Source organism: Ostrea edulis, chromosome 2, assembly GCF_947568905.1.
Source record: "Ostrea edulis chromosome 2, xbOstEdul1.1, whole genome shotgun sequence".
Lineage (NCBI taxonomy): Eukaryota > Metazoa > Mollusca > Bivalvia > Ostreida > Ostreidae > Ostrea > Ostrea edulis.
Genome location: NC_079165.1, coordinates 78569435 through 78589239, shown reverse-complemented (window position 1 = coordinate 78589239; position 19805 = coordinate 78569435). Strand labels below are relative to the sequence as shown.

The window sequence follows — 19805 nt, the reverse complement described above, 5'->3', positions numbered from 1 at the left end:
TTGTTAACATGAACATATCACCATGAAGAGATAGGTATGCATGGAACCAATGTCATCCTTCCTTTAAGAATCTTACCCACTTTATGACCTCATGTGACATTGCTTCAAATATTGATAATGTAAGCTTAATGATTTTTAAAAGGATATAAAAACATTTTCCCAAATGTTTTCAATGAAATGATTAAAGTGCAAGATAGCCCTTTATCCAAGCAAACAACTTACAATAAATGGGAGTACTCAAAAAGGTTGATTTATTCAACATATCAAAAAATACATATATCAGTATCTGCCTTTGTCAAATCTTCAAGTATAAAAGTAAAATATGCATGGTGATGTCAATATAAATAAATATAGATTAAAAACGGTTATTTCAAACACTGGTGCATCTCCTACGGTGTAGTTATTAATTAGAAAAAAATAATACATCATATATTTCTCAACTGGTTGTGTTAGACTTGAGAAATGCACATCTGCAGCTTTGCTCATTGTATTTTAAGGAATGAAGAACAATGCACTGCGTAATAAAACATCAAACATTAGTCATTATGTCTATTCTTAGACTGTAAAACTGTCATCTTAGTGAGACATAACAATCTGCACCTTGTTGTTGAGATATAAAATAAAAATATATTTTACAATATCATATTAATTCTTAAACTTTATACCAAATTAACTTTCAAAGTAATGGCTACCAATTAGAACTGTTCTAAAATTTGACAGATCAATTAGAAGGCCAGATTCCTCTGCCCAATTCCTGATTGCAAGAGATATAGATAGCACGTACTCCTTGATCAGATTGCTGTAACAGAAATCTTCTAAACTCATTAATTAATCTGTAATTTGATAGAATGCAATTTTTCTGTTAGCAAAATGCCTCCTGAATTGCTTGATAATTACACCCATGGGACAAGGGAAATTTCTCTTGTTACTGACACAAAAGAAATAATTTGTTTGTTATATACTGCTGTATAGTACAGTGTATATAATGAAGAATGTGTAGTTTCTTGAATTAACATTTTTTAATATGGTTATTGCAATACTATTTCATCTGTTCAGATTTACACAAATGCCCAATCTGCAGCTTTGTTCATTGTATATCTTTTTTCTGAACAATGCCACAGCCATAACAAAACATCAAAATACTAATCATTGAAATAGGCCTTTATACATATTGCAACCATTTGTTGTCTTAGTGAGAAATGATACTCTGCATATAGGTTGCTGAGAAAAAAAATAAAAAATTATATAGTACAATGTCAAATTAATTTTGAAAATAAAGACTAACCACAACAAACAAATTCACTTTCACAAATAATTTCTGGTATATCTGCAATTAAGAGGCTAAGATCTCTCTGCCCAATTCCCTAGAGATAAAGATAACACCTGCTTGATCATGTTGATCAGAGATGCTCTACACAAAACTCATTAATTAGTCTTGTCAAAATGCCCTTTGCATGCTACTCCCATGGGACAAGTGGAATTTCTCATGTTATTGTTAGAAACAAAGGAAACATTACATAAGCTAAAAAAAGCTGTACAGTATATCATAAAGAAATATGTGTTTTCTTGATGTAACATTTTTGAATGAGGTTTTCTACAAAACTCTTATATGAGTAGGGATTGTACCAATTATAACATACTTTTTTCAAAAAATCACTTCAACTAAATGTCACAGTGACCTTAAAGTACAGTGCGACACACCTTCTACCTAAGATGCATAAGTTGACCAAGTTTCATGATTCTAGATCAAATAGTTTTCAAGTTATGAGCCGGACAGGGTTTTACCATATTTGGCCATATCTTCTTAATTAAAAGTCACAGCGACCTGGTTTTAATGTGCGACACACCTTCTACCCAAGATGTATCAACTGACAAAGTTTGATTATTCTAGGCCTTATAGTATTTAAGTTATGAGCCGGACACGAAAAAGCTAACAGACGGACGGACGGACAGACGGACGGACATGAAGGCCATAACATAATACGGCCCGTCTTAAGACGGGCGTATAAAAAGGACAGTTATAGATCAGGCTGCATCCGATATTCTCACAAGTGAGTGGCAGACAAAGAAAATTACAGACAAGCAGGCACAACCACACACTTGGTGACACGTACAGTATGTACTGTACATAGTGTCAGACGAGAGGGGAGAATGGAAGAATGTTAGCGATGTAGTACCCAAACCAGAAGTTGCTGATATAGTGTTGAATGAATTTGTAAGTTTTTCAATATACAAGAATTTTTTTTTTATGAAAATGAAATCTACAAAGTAGATCTGTGCCTAAATTGATCTGCGATCTTCCCAATCCCGCCTAGTCGGTCATGAGCGAATCTCTCTCCTAACGTTCAATGTATCATTATGATTATTGAAGCATCATTTTGATTAAAAAGTGTAATCTATATCATTGTTTTAAAAAATCGCCAACGTATACAGCGAATTTAATTAATTAAAAACAATTCAAAGGGAAAAGGGGGTTTCTCCCATCTAAAGAATTATGATCAGTTCTGGAAAATTAAATCCTTTTATCAAAATTTTATTTTGATTATTCCTATAAAGTATAATTGTCAAAAAGTTTTAATGTTAAAATTTGTTTATAGGGTATTGAAAATGCATATTTAAAAAAATCCTGATTAGAATTTCAGCATATATTTCATAAACATTCATTTAAGCACAATCAAATTCATATATAACATTTTGCATAAAAAATTCTTTTAGTGTAACAATTTGTTGAGCAAGGCATTAAAATATAATCCCTGGCTAGACAAAGTTATATAGTTGAAGTTGGTGTATTAGCAGTCTGGTGGTAAACCTAATAGTATCTTCTGCTCTATTGTCAGGACTTTACAGTATTGATAGAAATTGAGTTCCAATGTTTGCTTTATAGCTACATCCATTTGGTAACCACAGTGAGTGGGATGAGTCGTGCTATCATCATATGAGGAACCATACCAGGAAGTGCAGATTTCTTCCACATGGCCATGCACATGGAAGTTGACTGTTAACACTGGTTTCTGGATAATAACTCAAGTACTTTGCATTCTATTCAAACCAAATTTGGACATTATATGGATACGTACAAAGAAAGGAAGATGTTTATCAATTTGGGGGTCAGAAGGTCAAAGATCAAGGTCACAGTGCATGGAAATTTAAAAATGCTGATGCGGGGCCATTATGTTTTACACATTCTTTAGTTATAAATGAATTAGTATTGTATATATGCATATATTATTTGTTTTCTGACTATTTATCATATAATGAAATAAATATATAGAATTTGTAAATATGAATTGAAGAATACACATTTTATAACAAATCGTATATTGTTATTGTTTAGAATGTATGCCAGTGTTAGAAGGGGGGTGGGGACACAAAATGGTTCAAATCTTTGCTCCAATGTACACTACCCCACACATTTTTTTCATTTAAATTAACCAAAAATACGATTCCAATCTACATTATAGTAATTTCATAAAGTTTGATACAGATATTCTTCATAGGTTGAATTTTTTTATGAAATAGGTCTTCAAATTTGTGTGATATTTCATCAAATTATGTTAATGAATGTTTGATTTTTTGTAAAATTGGTGATATATTTTATGTAAGAGTTATTGAAATAATCAATTATGCTTAATTTTCATGAAATAAAAGAAAGTCAAGATTATTCTGTCCTTAATATTTGTGGTAGTTTGGGTTTTACTTTCACTTCTGAATTTCAATCCCGATGTAAATTATTCATCAGTTGTATTTGACCATGCCCACTTTATCTTTTAGCCAATAACTTTAATGAGTTTCTATTATTTAATTTGCTATATAAAGCCATGCAGCGAACAATTCGTTGAAGCGAGACAGCTGGTCTTGCTAGCTACATTTCTCCTTCCAATCTTCCTATACAGGAATCACGTCTTGTTCGTCCGTTTTGTCCTTATACTTTGCCCTTGTAACTTACTAAATAATTATATTACCTTTGGGTTGGGAGATTTCTTGATTTTATAGGCTAAGTTCTAGGATTTAGGAGTTTGTCTTTGTCACATTCATACTGACAATAAATTCGTAAAGTGTTATTTATCTTATTTTCATTTCTATTGAGTTTATTTTCAAAGTTTAAAATCATAGCGTAGTTGGGTCGTTTCGAAGTCGCCACTAAAAAATAAAATAAAACAAACACAACGCGAAGTACAGACCATACGAATGCCAGACCTGCTACATATTTGTTTTATGGTGTCACAGCGGGGTTAAGGTGTCCCGAGTAAAATAACAAGTAATAACAGCATATTCATATAAAAGTAAAATTCTTTCAAGCGTCGCATATTTTTAGTAAAAATCGTTTGTCAATACATAAACAAACATCGTATCACGTGGGGAAATACTTTGCTTAACTATTATGTCGTCATACAAGTGACTTTTAGTTGTTTATCAACTCGGTACAGGTGAAAGATGCACTCAAATTATTTGCAGTTTGGGCTTGATATGTCGACATTGATATGGTAAATTTAAAGAGTGATACGGATCGGTACAATATTCTCTCAAATATAGCAATTTCCATTATCTCAACTCAAATGTTGGGCATTTTCCACATTCACATCCAAATCGTATCTAAAAGAGGCAAAATATTGTACCTTCCATATCAAAATCCTAAATCTGCAATTAGTTACCTTTCTGAATATGCCTTGATGGAAATAAAATATCGTCATCTTTCACCTGTACAGGGTTGGGCGGTCAAAACCGCCCCCGGTTTTAACCAGTGGTTTTAACCGTCCCGGTCAATACTCCCCAAATGGTCAATACTGGTCAATTGTGATTTAAACTGTCCATTTTCCTATTTTTGTACATTTCTTGCAAAGATAAAGATAAATTAAGTCTTTTCATTATATGGATTAATTGTTGATTAATATTTTTCATTAGATAATCAAATGTAATTCATAAGTTTAATATATTTGGTTTGCTGAAACTGACCGAAATATCTTCAGTACCTACCAGAAGGTCACAGTTCTATAGCATAGCTTGACGATTGGGAACAGACCTCTTAATACATGTACCTGGACAGATTAAGAATAAAAGGTAGCTGGACATTACCTGAGCACAGGAAGCAGAGTTGACAGGTGTTAATAAGCATAGGCTGGGACCAGAGATGACCAGTGTGCCTGTTATTGTTATGAAAACATCACCAACACACCCCCTCAAATGTTTATTCAACAGTTAAAATGAAGATTGATGAAACAATACTTATATAGGTAGTTCTCTTGTTAAACTAAGGAATTTGAACAGAAACTTTGACATCTTCCCCAATTCAACAGAGTCATTTGTACATTATTTATTTAATAATACATTATAAACTGATAGTGCAACTTGTTGCAGGGGGTATAAAAATATGAGACTTAGGCCAATTCAACTTAATTAGTAGATTATCACCCAGGGTCAACAAAACATATGTGGCGGGTGGGAGGATTTTATTTTTTAATTTCTATTTTCTGAGAAAAATATTAAAGACATGATTTTTTTTTCAACAGATGCGCATCATTTAATGCCAGGTGGATATCAATCTATGCTATTTTCACAGACATCATTCCAGGTTAAGCTTTAATTTCAAACAGAAATATACCTAACTTCAAGATTTACGCCTGTAAGAACGCGAGAAATTAAGAAAACCATGTAAATCTATTTTCTTCACGTGGCTTTTCATGTTGCTATACCGGAAATGTAAACAAGAAGTGTGAATACTGGAGTCGGACATGAAAATATTCCAGAAATCGCAAGTTTCACAAAATAAAAGAATTCGGGGCGGGCCAATTTTAGAAGGGGGGGGGGGGGGGGAGGGAGGGATGATAATCTATCAATTAAGTTGAATTGGCCTTATATATTATCGAAGAAAACTGTGGAAAAAAATCATCTGACAAACAGATTTAAACACATACAGCTTGAACACTAGATAACGGCAATAAATAGCGAGAAAACATGACATTTACCCCGCGATACAACTAAAGACCTGTACGTCGTGACGTACCTTCATATTGTGACGTCATATAGTATGAAGTGCACCGAGGTACATTTTATGATGTTTGTTTTAACTTTACTCGGGACACCTTAACCCTGCTGCAGTGTTTCTTGTGAAAATTGATTTTCAAGAAAAATTAAGTTTCAGCAAATGGACAACTTTGAAGGGCTGTAATTCTTTAAAGTCCTCACTAACATTCTTTTTTTATGTTTTAAATGTCGTTCTGATAAAGATGTATCAGTCAAAATGGTTTATCCAAAAAGTTTGATACTTTTGAAAAAATTCAAACTAGGAGAACATCCTTCAGCAATATTTATATTTGTTCAATAAAGTGATGGGATTGGGCAGCAAGCTTAGTCTGTATGAACCCTCCCCTAACATTAGACAAGTTCTTATATATAAGTTGACATCAGGTTTAAAGAGTCTGCTGCATAGATTTGTGTAATTTTATTGCCCAGCTCACTGAATTGTCGAATTCAGAGCTGTAAATCACAGATTTGGAGATTTGAACATAAATAAAATAGATATCGACAAAAATGGGGGTCGGTCTGGTGATTGGAAACAAGGGCATTTTTTTTAATTTGGCCATAGAAAGCTAGTGCTGACAGATGGACAGACAAACAGACTGACAAAGTGATTACTAAAGGGCACCATCGTATGACAGAGCCCTAAAACTCACTCAATCTATTTATCTATCTCCAGACTTAAGTTTTAGAATCTAAAGGCATTCAAATGTCTTCAGGCAGAGTCTCTTCCGATTTCTGTCTTATTCACAAAAAAGATCAATCTTATCCAAAATTGTTTTAAATGTCAATATCAAAAATTGAACATGTTAAACATATATGCAAACCTTTAAACTTGAGTCAGATGAGAAGGAGGGTGGTTTTGAAGTGAACACATGTTTTAATTCTTTTCCGCCAATTTTGATGGCCTCCGGTTTCGTAATCTTTTTTCTTCTGCGGAACCTTGAACACACTCGACATAGGCAGTACACAACTAAAATATCCAAGACTAATGACAGGACAAAGGCGATGACTGATAGGATGATAGGATGATCTTGGAAATATCCTACAAAGAAATACGAAGTCTAAAGATATCATCTGATAACATACGGGTAATTTCTGATAGACATGAGACCCTGATCATTCATGCATACATATAACAACATGCACATGTACATCATTTCTCTCTCAGACATGATGTCCATATCATGGATTAATATACATGTCATTTTTCTGATAAACATGAGGCCCTATTATGCATATTAAGGCCCATACTGTTTATTTGTTTGAGTGCATTTCTCATTGGGCGACTTCGTTTTATACTCGGGCTACCCGATTTGCAATCAAACGAAGAGAATTTGAAGTCTTGACGTATTGTGGTATTTGAACGCCTTCTACAGGATTACTGTGATAGCAATATGTCGGTTTTGTTATGATACTGTGCATGTTTCGGTTTTTAAACGATGGATGTAATTAGTTGGAGTATTGGGAGTAAGAAAGAACATTAGAATATTTACTCTACTAACTTGAGCACCAATGAAGTCACCTTGAAAAAATGAAGCCCATCTCATGCATTATATATACTTATAGTTCTCTGATAGACACAGGGACCATGACATGCATAGATCTACATCAGTGATTTTTCAACATTTTTCAAAAGGGTCCTGTGGCTTTCGAATTGGGAAAAATTGTCAACATTTTGATCAAATTGGAATAACCTAGACATTGTAGAATTATATGCATTTTGTCTTCCTTATGCTTATAGAAATTGATTGTAATAGTTCGTTCGCTGAAGTATTGCGATAATTAGCCACAATACAGACTTAAATCTAAGCCCCGATTTCAAAAAGCCTAGTTAATTAGATAGGTGGTCACGTGGTACAGTGACGTCATATGCGACTTTCGTCGATCAACTTGTTGTAAAAGTAGTGTTAGATATTTTTAAAAACTCGGGTTTTAAGGGCCTAATTTACTTACCATGGATAACATTTATTTCAATGTTGACAAATTTCCCCGAGTCTTTTATCTTTTAGCTACCAGTGCATACAAATAGTGACCCAAACGAGTATAAAGTCTGCATAAAATTTGCGAGTAAATAATGTTTACATGGGATCGCTGTCTAACACTATTTGGTAATGCCATTTCTTCAAACAACTGTAATTAGCGTTGTTGCTTTCCTAAAATAAACAGTGCAATTATTATTAAATTTATTTTTGGATAAGATAGGCCTAAATTATGATACGATTACGTATCATTGACAACTAGGCCTACTGTCACGGGTGCATTTCGAAAAAATAAAATTGAAAATGATCAAATTTGTGGTGAAAATCACAATACTTTTAAATTATTTTATTCAAGCAATTTTATTAATCATTATTTTTTTAATCTACACGTTGCTAATTAGGAAGTGGGAGCGCGGAGTACTGTTGTTGTTACATACGCGTTCCTTAAAAAAAATGAAAGCATTACAATTCAATTCTAAGTGGGGAAATATCATATTTTATTATTTATAATTGAAAGTTCAATTATATTTTATCTTTAAATTTCTTTTTGAAAACTACTAGTTGGTAGAAACTGAGAACACAAGTTCTGTCTATATATGTTGTTACAAGGTGAAGGTCAGTTGGTGCGAGTATGTATTGAATTTGAGAGCAGAACGGAAAGCATATGCCGTAGGCCTATATGTAACAGTGCGTAGCTTCGATAGAACCATTTTCTCGCAGTTTATCTACGTCTTTGTCCAAGTGCTTGTTTGAAAAAGTACAGGGACAAATTCTACTGGGGGGTTTTATGGCAAAGTCATTGTGCCGACAAAAAATATTCATGTCTTGTCCCTTAAACAGCACAAAACACCCTAATGCAGTGTTATTTACAAGCCGTTAATGTGATAATTGGTTTTTTTGTCAATTAAATTTGTTTATGAAATGGACAACAAATGTTTTCAAATCTTTTCGCTTGAGGTCGCATATGACGTCACAGATAATGGCACATAAAATATCGAAGAAAATATGCATATCGCAAGATTTGAATGTCATCGCTTTCAAACTCGAAAACTACGCAAACTGTTTCATTTTTAAAAAACACATGTAAAGTAGTTTTTGGCATGAAATGAATTCATTTTGCTGAAAAAATTAATAAGTTTAGAAACATGCGATGTGTCCTTTAATATATCATATCAAACAAGAAATAAAACACAAATTGATGCCATTCTTCTTTTATTTTACATATCTAACTTTCTTTTCTTTAAGCTCTTAAAATTTTCGACTTCTTTCTAAATCATCTAAAATTAATGCATCTTTGTCATGACGTACATAAACTATTCGCATCAAAACTTATTTTTTTAACAAATACGTTTTGCACCAGTTTTTATTATTGGGAAAATTATGTGCAAATTAAATTGGGGAAAAAATTGGTAATTTTTGGGAGGGGAAAGGGCCGATATACAGAACCAAAATGGGTCTAAAATCGCTGTACAAGTTGGCCACAATTTTTCTGATTCTGTAACAATGTATATAAAACATCTTTGTGATTTGTGTGTGTACACGCTTATAACAAACAGGCTAATAATGAATTCCCATTTATTGCAAAGTGATATAATCCACTAACAGAGGAAAATAAAATTTTTATTGGATATAACGAAGCTTGGTTTCAACTGTTTTTCACTCATCCTCAAAAGAAAAGCTAGCAATAAATCTACAAATGTATATATACAATTCAAATTACATGTTTATTGTTTTTGGCTTGCTAACATGTAGGGCTGAAACAATTCACCGAAATATCGATACTGTTCAATATAAGTCCTCGATTCAATGTTCAATTCATACGTTTATTACAAACTGGTTCAGTAAAATATATCAGGTTCGGCCTGTAATGATTTTGTTACTTGCATGAGGGACGAAATAGCATCAAATAACGTTCAGACTGTTGTTTACCTTGAGTCTTACGAAAATAATAATAAACTTAATCAATTTAAACTACAGAGTCAACATGCATCTTACCATTTGGCAATTTGGAAACATTTTGCTTTTAAAATTATGAATGTAAGTCTTGGTAATTAAACTTTTCTTCAATGTTATTATTGGTTTCTTCTGTAAATTGCATCGTATTGAATTGTGACATAAGTATTGCAATATGTATCGTATCGTGAAGGGGGCGTATCGTTTCAGACCTACTAACATGGCTAATCAATGGATGAAATAGGGGAATGGGGGGATGACTTCTTGCAATTACATATACTTACCGAAAGACACAGCATTTAATAGTGGTGCCGATTTTGAAGAAATAAGAACATACACTTCATCTGAGAGATTCTTGATTGTTGATATGGCAGAGGAAATGTTCGTCATAGCTATGTCAACATAATAACTATAATTAAAATTATTCGATTTTCTTTCCAGTAACAACTTTTCAATTTTGTGCAGTTTTTCTCCGATGTCATTTTCAGGGGATGGCTGATATCCTAATTTTGGAGTTTCCTCCTTCCTGTTGTGTTCGTCCAGTCTCTCTATTAATTTTTCCTCTAGATCATTCAGTATATCTAACTTCTCTTGTATCCGATCGTTTTGTTGTTTCATCGTCTTCTCTACTGCAGTGCTGATGATGCTGCTCAACATTTCAGGAGTCACCTCCAACTCCCCCTTTTTGTACTGTTCAACCTGACTCGTCTGTCCACCCTTCTGTTCATCACTCTGATTTTTCTTTATGTCCTGAATCTCTTTATGTATCATTTCCTGAATCTCTTTTTGTATCACTTCTTTCATATCCTGAATGTCAATTTGTTTCAGGACTTTTTCATCTGGGTCAGGATCAACAAAAAATAATCCACCTAACATTCTGAAATACAATAAAACAATCTCAATATTAACAAACAAAATGAATTTACATGATTCTTAAAATAGGTAGTTAGTATGTTTATCTATATATTGGCGCAATAAAAACAAGAGGCCCATTGGCCACATCACTCACCTGATTCACCCTGGCCCATATCTGAAGACTTTTCATATATATTTGCATGTAAAACCTTAGTCCCTATTATGGCTCCAACTACCCCCTGGAGGCCACTATTTTTGCAAACTTGAATCTACACTACGTCAGAGACCTTTCATGTAAATGTCAACTTCTTTGGCCCAATGGTTCTTGACAAGAAGATTTTTAAAAAATTTCCCTATATTTGTATGTAAAACTTTGACCCCCCACCCCCACACACGTGTGGCCCCATCCTATCCCCGGGGGCCATGATTTGAACAAACTTGAATCTGCACTATATCAGAAAGCTTTCATGTAAATATCAGCTTTTCTGGCTCAGTGGTTCTCGAGAAGAAGATTTCTAAAGATTTTTCCTATATATTTGTATGTAAAACTTTGATCCCCTATTGTGGCCCCATCCAACCCCCAGGGCCCATGATTTAAACAAACTTGAATCTGCATTATGTCAGGAAGCTTTCATGTATATCACAGCTTTTCTGGCTTATTAGTTTTTGAGAGGAAGATTTTTAAAGATTTAACCTATATATTTGTATGTAAAACTTTGATCCCCTATTGTGGCCCCATCCTACCCCCGGGGCCAATGATTTGAACAAACTTGAATCTGCATTATGTCAGGATGCTTTCATGTAAATCTCAGCTTTTCTGGCTTAGTATTTCTTGAGAAGAAGATTTTTCCTATATATTTGTATGTAAAACTTTGATCCCCTCTTGTGGCCCCATCCTACCCCCCGGGGCCATGATTTGAACAAACTTGAATCTGCACTATGTCAGAAAGTTTTCATGTAAATCTCAGCTTGTCTGGCTTTGCGGTTCTTGAGAAGAAGATTTTTAAAGTTTTCCCCTATATATTTGTATGTAAAACTTTGATCCCCCCTTGTGGCCCCATCCAACACCCTGGGGCCATGATTTGAACAAACTTGAATCTACAATATGTCGGGCAGCTTTCAGGTAAATTTCAGCTCTTCTGGCCCAGTGGTTCTTGAGAAGAAGATTTTTAAATGACCCCACCCTATTTTTGCATTTTTGTGATTATCTTCCCTTTGAAAGGGGCATGGCCCTTCATTTGAACAAACTTGAAAGCCCTTCACCCAAGGATGCTTCTGGCCAAGCTTGGTTGAAATTGGCCCAGTGGTTCTGGAGAGGAAGTCGAAAATGTGAAAAGTTTACAGACGGACGATGGACAAAATGTGATTAGAAAAGCTCACTTGAACCTTCGGTTCAGTTGAGCTAATAACAAGAGGCCCATGGGCCTAGAATCGGTCTTCTGATACATTGTAGAACAGGAAAAAAATCTCACTAACCATGATTCATCAATTAACAAAGTTTGATGATGTTAAGTCAAATTGAGTACCTGAAAATATAAATGTAAATGTCCAAAAATAGGTCACGGTGACCTACTTTTGGTAGACACACTGAAGACTCAAGATGCATCAACTGACAAAGTTTGATAATTGAAGTCAAATAGTATCTGAAATATTCAGATATAAACGTCAAATTCCAAAAGTAGGTCACAGTGACCTACTTTTTGGTCGACACACTCTGAAGACTCAAGACCCATCAACTGACAAATTTTGATGATTGCATGTCAAATAGTATCTGAAAATATTGAAATCTAGCCATCAAAATCCAAAAATAGGTCACGGTGACCTACTTTTTCGTCAACACACTCTGAAGACTCAACATGCATCAACTGACAAAGTTTGATAATTCTAAGTCAAATAGTATCTGAAATATTCAAATATAGTCGTCAAATTCCAAAACTAGGTCACGGTGACCTACTTTTTAGTCAACAAACTATGAAGACTCAAGATGCATCAACTGACAGTTTGATGATCCTAGCTTTCATAGTGTCCAAAATATGCATCTAAAATTGAAAATGTGAACTTTGAATGTCTGAAAAACTCAAAAAGAAGGTCGCTGTGACCTACTTTTTTTAATAAATATTTTTTGAGGCCTCTAGACACATCAGCTTACAAGGTTTGATGATTCTAAACCTCTCCGTATCTGAAATAACAACCTAAAATGTATTCATAAATGATTAGCCATAAAATTCAGAAAGTAGGTCATGGTGACGTACTTTTCACATGACGCAGTTCAAGGTCCCATGATCCATCAACTGACAACTTTTGATGATCATAGGTTCAAAAGTGTCCAAGATTTGCATCAAAATCCATTTAATAATAATTACCTGTGAAATTCAAAAAGTAGGTCACCATGACCTACTTTTGAGACAGCATGATATTAGATCCTAAGATGCATCAACTGGCAAAATTTGATGATCCTAGTCCTTATACTTAGCAAAATATCAAAGTTTTAACAAAACAAAATTTTAGGTCAACTTTCAAGTGACCTTGAGACCACACCCTTTACCCCAGGAAGATGTCTTGAACAATTTTTTATCTATAACCTATCCTCATCCTTATGCATAAGTTTGGTGATAATTTGCCCAGTGGTTCTTGAGAAGAAGATTTTTCAGCAACCACTACTTTTGTTTGCATTTTTCTAATTATCTCCCCTTGTTAAAGGGTCACATCCCTAGTTTTAGTACAAGTGAAAAACCTTGGGCCAAGGATACCCTGTGACAAATTTGACAAAAATAAGCCAAGGGGTTCTTGAGATATAGCCCTTTTTCCAAACAAGAGGCCCATGGGCCACATCGCTCACCTGAGTCACTTTGGCCCATATCTGAAGACTTTCCATATATATTTGCATGTAAAACCTTAGTCCCTATTATGGCCCAAACTACCCTTTGCAAACTTGAATCTACATTATGTCAGAAAGCTTTCATGTAAATGTCAACTTCTTTGGCCCAATGGTTCTTGAGAAGAAGATTTTTAAAGCTTTTTCCTATATTTGTATGTAAAACTTTGACCCCCCCCCCCCCCACTTGTGGCCCCATCTTACCCCCCGGGGGCCATGATTTGAACAAACTTGAATCTGCACTATGTCAGAAAGTTTTCTTGTAAATATCAGCTTTTCTGACTCAGTGGATATTGAGAAAAAGATTTTAACTATATATTTGTATGACTTTGATCCCCCTTGTGGCCTCATCCTACCCCCAGGGGTCATGATTTGAACAAACTTGAATCTGCACTATGTCAAAAAGTTTTCATGTAAAACTCAGCTTTTCTGGCTCAGTGGTTCTTGAGAAGAAGATTTTTCCTATATATTTGTATGTAAAACTTTGATCCCCTATTGTGGCCCCGGGGGCATCCAACCCCCGGAGCCCATGATTTGAACAAACTTGAATCTGCATTATGTCAGGAAGCTTTCATGTAAATCTCAGCTTTTCTGGCTTAGTGGTTCTTGAGAAGAAGATTTTTAAAGTTTTTCCCTATATATTTGTGTGTAAAACTTTGATCCACCCCTTGGGGCCCCATCTTATCCCCGGGGGCCATGATTTGAACAAACTTGAATCTGCACTATGTCAGAAAGTTTTCATGTAAAAATCAGCTTTTCTGGCTCAGTGGTTCTTGAGAAGAATATTTTTAAAGATTTTTCCTATATATTCGTATGTAAAACTTTGATCCCCCCTTGTGGCCCCATCCTACCACCGGGGGCCATGATTTGAACAAACTTGAATCTGCAATATGTCAGGAAGCTTTCAGGTAAATTTCAGCTCTTCTGGCCCAGTGGTTCTTGAGAAGATTTTTAAATGACCCCACCCTATTTTTGCATTTTTGTGATTATCTCCCCTTTGAAAGGGACATGGCCCTTCATTTGAACAAACTTGAAAGCCCTTCACACAAGGATGCTTTTGGCCAAGTTAGGTTGAAATTGGCCCAGTGGTTCTGGAGAAGAAGTCGAAAATGTGAAAAGTTTACAGAGAAACGGACGCCGGACAAAATGTGATCAGAATAGCTCACTTGAACCTTCGGTTCAGGTGTGCTAAAAAGTTGACGCACACCGCACGCCAGACATATGGCCATATGATTAGCTTTTTGAGCCTTCGGCTCAGAAGAGCTAAAAATGCCAACGCACACGCATTGTTGTTCATTTTTTAAAGGACGCCGTTTTTGTTTTTCATAAAATTCTTTTGATGTTGAGATTTAAAGGGACTGGTTCACGATTTTTGATAAAAATGATTTTCATTTTCGATATTAAAAATGAAAAAATATAACTCATTTAATGTTGACAGCCAAAATTTTGACCTTCTGAATGCAAGAATAAAACCAATATTTTAACCTTAAATCTGTGTTATGTAAACAAAGACTCGAGTCTTTTTATGTATACAAACAAACGAGTGAAATATTGATATTGTAATATAAAGTATTTTAATTTTGCATAGTCACAAATTTTAACTTTTACATGACATATTTTACCCCAAAATGCTTGAAATGTGAAAGAAATGATAAATTTAGATCAATATCCATTTCTTTTGAAAATTTCGTAAACAATATAACACACCGCAATCTTTGTTTACAAAACAAATAATAAACTCTCTAAAATGAGCTTCTGTGATAATGTATAACCTTAATTTTTATGTGAAATCTTTTAAACACATTAGACAATTGATTTTGATCATTAAAAGTGAAAAAGAAAATTTTGTGGAAAATCGTGAATCAGTCCCTTTAAGGTCTATTGGTACACCTTACAAAATTACAGCTCAGCATGTGCATGCACGTGTGCTCTTTTCTGATTGGACGATTTTAAAATCACTGTAATTTTATTATATGATGCAAACATTATGAAATTCATACTTTGGGTATATAATACAAATGCCCGTTGAATGATATCAACAAAAGTGCATAATCATACTCATGTGCACGTGCATGGCTTTCTTTCATTATTTGGTACTGAAATGACCATATCAAAAGTACTAAAGCCTAAAAAATGGTACTGTTTTTTTTTGGCTATAGGTTTACAATGATATCACTTTTTAATTAGGTTTGGGGAACATAATAATGTAACATTCCCTGTTACAATTAGAACTAGTTAAATCTTTGAGTTTGCAAAATCTTATGACGTCAACAAGGTAGTATTTTCATGAAAAGAGTTATTTAATGTTTAGTATGTAATTGTTTGCAATGTGGGCACCAAAAATATGACTGGGGGGGTGGGGGGGGGGGGGGGTGGGGGGGTGGACTAAACAATTTTAGTGAATTTTCATACATTAACCAATATTATACTTCTATATACCTTGACTGAGATTATCTACTATCCTGCTAACTCTAACCCTAACCCTTGTCACTCGACTGGCATGTATATAAAACACCTAGAGAATTTTTACAACCCTGTCACCCTAACACAAGTGTCACTAAACCACCAAACTACCTCTACTGTCAAATCAATGCAATAAAATATTACACCATTGACAAGAAACACTTCGATATATAGGAACTTCAATTAATAGAGTGTACATACATATATATAGACTACCACACAAGTTTCAGCCACAAGCTTGATGCCTGTAACTGTATCTTGATATGAGAATGTTACATCAGATTTGTTTTCATTAGACCTACTGTATAACACATACACTGTAATGGCAACACCAGCAACGACAACTACGGGTATTAAAGTTCCTGTCCACATGTTTACTCATGGTGTACTGAAATATAAGTGTAAATTTCATTTATTTCTTAAGTCAACTTGTTATATAAAATGAAAACAAACAAACAAGAGGCCCACGGGCCATATTGCTCACCTAGGCCCATATTTAAGATTATCCAAATACATTCACATGTAAAACTTTTATTCCTATTATTGCCCCAACCTACCCCCAAGGGGCCATGATTTTTATAAACTTGAATCTGCACTATGTCAGGAAGATTTCATGCAAATGTAAACTTCTTTGGCCCAATGGATCTAATGAAAAGAAGATTTTTAAAGAGTTTTTTTCTATATATAAATATGTTAATCTTTGATTCCCCGGGGATCTTGATTTTAACAAACTCAAATCTGCACTATGTCAGGATCGAAGCTTTCATGTAAATCTCAGCTCCTATCGCCAGTGGTTCTTGAGAAGATTTTTCAATGACCACACCCTATTTTACATTTTTGTGATTATCTCCCCTTTGAAGGGGGCATTGCCCTTCATTTCAACAAACATGAAAGCCCTTCACCCAATGATGCTTTGTGCCAAGTTTAGTTGAAATTGGCCCAATGGTTTTGGAGAAAAGGGTCAAAATGTGAAAAGTTTAAGCTGGCAATGGAGATAAAAAGGCTTCAGAAATATGTATGCCACCCATGGTGCAAAATTGAAAAGGGTTACACACCATGATGTATCATTCAGTTAATAGTACATAGTGCCAAAATAATTCAAGACATCAAGCAGACAATATCTTCCTATGTCGAGAGTGGATTGCATGATCCTTGACCCTGTGACTTTTTTCACTACTAGCAAATTTTAGCTAGTGGATTATTTTCCAACTTTTACTAGCATTTGTCAATTGATTGCTGTTTTACAGGAATTTAAGAAAACAAGCATGTCTCTATATCAAAATATGGGGGAAATCTTTTAAAATCTTCTTTAAAGTGCAATAATAAAACTAAGATTGAGAATTCTTTCATTTAAAATTTAATGAATTATCAAACAACATACACGGTGCATGGTGAGTGTCATAGAGTACACTTGTGTGGTGTACTCGCTGTCCAGAGATCTACCACCTATTTACAACATCATGTGGTGAAATCTTGAAGACTGTTCCCGCCAATTCAAACTATATCTTCAAAACTTTTGGAAATTTCATCTAAAAATTCTAGTTGAAAAAAAAAACCCGCAAACGGTGACACTAACAGTGTAGTTTTCATGTGTTGTTTCATGTAAACACGGACGAAATCAACATGCTTGCTATCCGAGATGTCCGAAGTGTGCTTGAAGTAGGCCATCTTTGACATCACTGACTGAGATGACCTTGGCCTTAGTTATTTATTCGATCCACGTTTACTTTTTCCAATACTTGTATATTCATTCTGTAAAGCGTTTCTATGCACAAGACAAAATTGTTGTAAACTTCAAAGTATAGCCAATAAACCGAGGAAATCCAGACAAAAGATCTTTTTCTTTTTCACTCGCAAAAAGTTGCTATCACTTGTGATTTTTCACTTGTAATTTCAATTTTTAACAACATTTAGCAAGTATTTCCCCTTAATTTCGTTGCCTGTTGTGACCTCAAAATTAATAGGGGTCATCTACTTCTTAGGATGTACAAATGTACCAAGTTTGATGTCAATTAAAGGTCATAGGAGACGATTTTCAAAAAAAATTTGTATTGCACGAAAATGTATTCTTCTTTAATTACTTAACATATGTAAATAAGTTATTCAGAAAAAATCGCAAGGTAACAGATGCTACAGACCGTTAAATGTTGCTGTTGTGTAAAGTATCAAAATAGTAAGCTGACTTATCTCCCTTGCTTGATGACGTCAAACGAGACCAGCCTGAAGCAAAGTGTGTATCATTTGTTTATACTAACAACTGCGGGTTTTAGCTGTCAAAATGTTCAATGTGCTTACATTCAACTGTAATGTAGCAAGTCAGGTATTTCTACAATTGTATATACTTTTGTCTAAATGATCCAACGTTCAGAAAGACTTGGCTGTGAAATACACCGAGAACACAGAACTCAAAGTTGTTTGACAATCATTTTATGTCATTACGGGGGTTGATGAGGATCAGTTTCGTTATCGTATACATTCTACTTTGGTAAAAACTAATGCCCGGATTGGGTTTATGAAATTAAATCTTCGACCAGATGCAGTTTTAACTATTTTTGACTACAGACAAACTGCAAGGACGGTGAAGACGAGGAAATCCTGCAAAACGTTGAATGTATAATGACGGTAGTACATTTAGTATAAACATGATGAAATTTGACTATGAAATAGTCATGTGAAGCTCTTCTCATTAGAATGTTTTTCTCTGAATATATAAGTAAATAAATTTAAGATGAATAGGTCTCCAACTTTATATGTTGAAAGTTGCATTATCAGACACCCTCCCCCTTTTTCCGTTTGAAAAAGAATGTTCAAAGCAAATGGTGGAGCGATATTGAAATTACAAGTTTTTATATCAGGTGAAATAAACCAATTAGTTATGCTCATGCAAGAGTTGGGAGATGATTTTTTTTTTCCCCAATGAAACACTTGGTTTCCTTGTTGGCGACAAAATTTAAAACAAACGTTAAATGTTAATAAAGTCATAGACACATATTATATGTCTATGGTAAAGTGATAGTAAATTATTCTTCATATAGGCCCTAATGTCGCAAATTTTGTTGTAAAACAATGTTAAGTAGCCATTTATATTTATCATTATATTCACCTGTTAAACTAAAATAGCTGCACACGATACTTGTAAAAATCCTATGAAAATAAATTCAAAATACGGCGCTCACGATGTGTGCAAAGGAAATCCTGATCTGGCTATATATAGACTATATCCGAGTCAGGGTGGGACTTGGGCACATGAAACCAAAGGCGGATGAGGGGTGCCCACCTTCTTTGTCAGTCAACCTTCAACTTGACCCCCCCCCCCCTCCTTTGGAAAAAAAAAAAGACCCTGCGTGGCGCGCCTGCATGGGGTTTGAAATAGCGCAAGTAATAACTATCTATATTTCTCTTATTGTCATCAGATAATGTACTCTGAAATTATCATACATTTAGCCTATCGATTAACCAGTCAGTATTATTTCAACCGATTCGGACCTTGATCAATCTTCTTGTTCGTCGATGTGGCTGGTATTTGCATTAATTATGAGTTCAAAGTAATATCCTTGTATAACAAACTATGGTTTCCCATTAAAAAAATCCTCCAGTTGGGTGTGCTTTTGTTTTGATTTGCAAATCGGAGTGTGGTCTCTTATGACATCACAAATTCAGGA

General features: G+C 34.5%; 1 protein-coding gene across 2 annotated transcripts in view; it reads right to left on the bottom strand.

Moving 5' to 3' along the window:
* Positions 1-19094, bottom strand: part of LOC130051864 (uncharacterized) — a 47476-nt gene extending 28382 nt beyond the window's left edge. The window contains exons 1-4 of one of the 2 annotated variants that reach the window (XM_056154832.1): positions 17525-19094; positions 16460-16531; positions 10235-10827; positions 6843-7060 (exon numbers count right to left, since the gene is read on the bottom strand). In XM_056154832.1, the coding sequence (XP_056010807.1) occupies positions 6843-7060; positions 10235-10827; positions 16460-16515 (867 nt within the window). In that variant the 5' untranslated portion in view covers positions 16516-16531; positions 17525-19094. Of the gene's footprint in view, positions 1-6842; positions 7061-10234; positions 10828-16459; positions 16551-17524 lie in introns of those variants that run through there. The other variant, XM_056154833.1, reaches the window with a different exon arrangement.
* Positions 19095-19805: the final 711 nt, after the last annotated feature.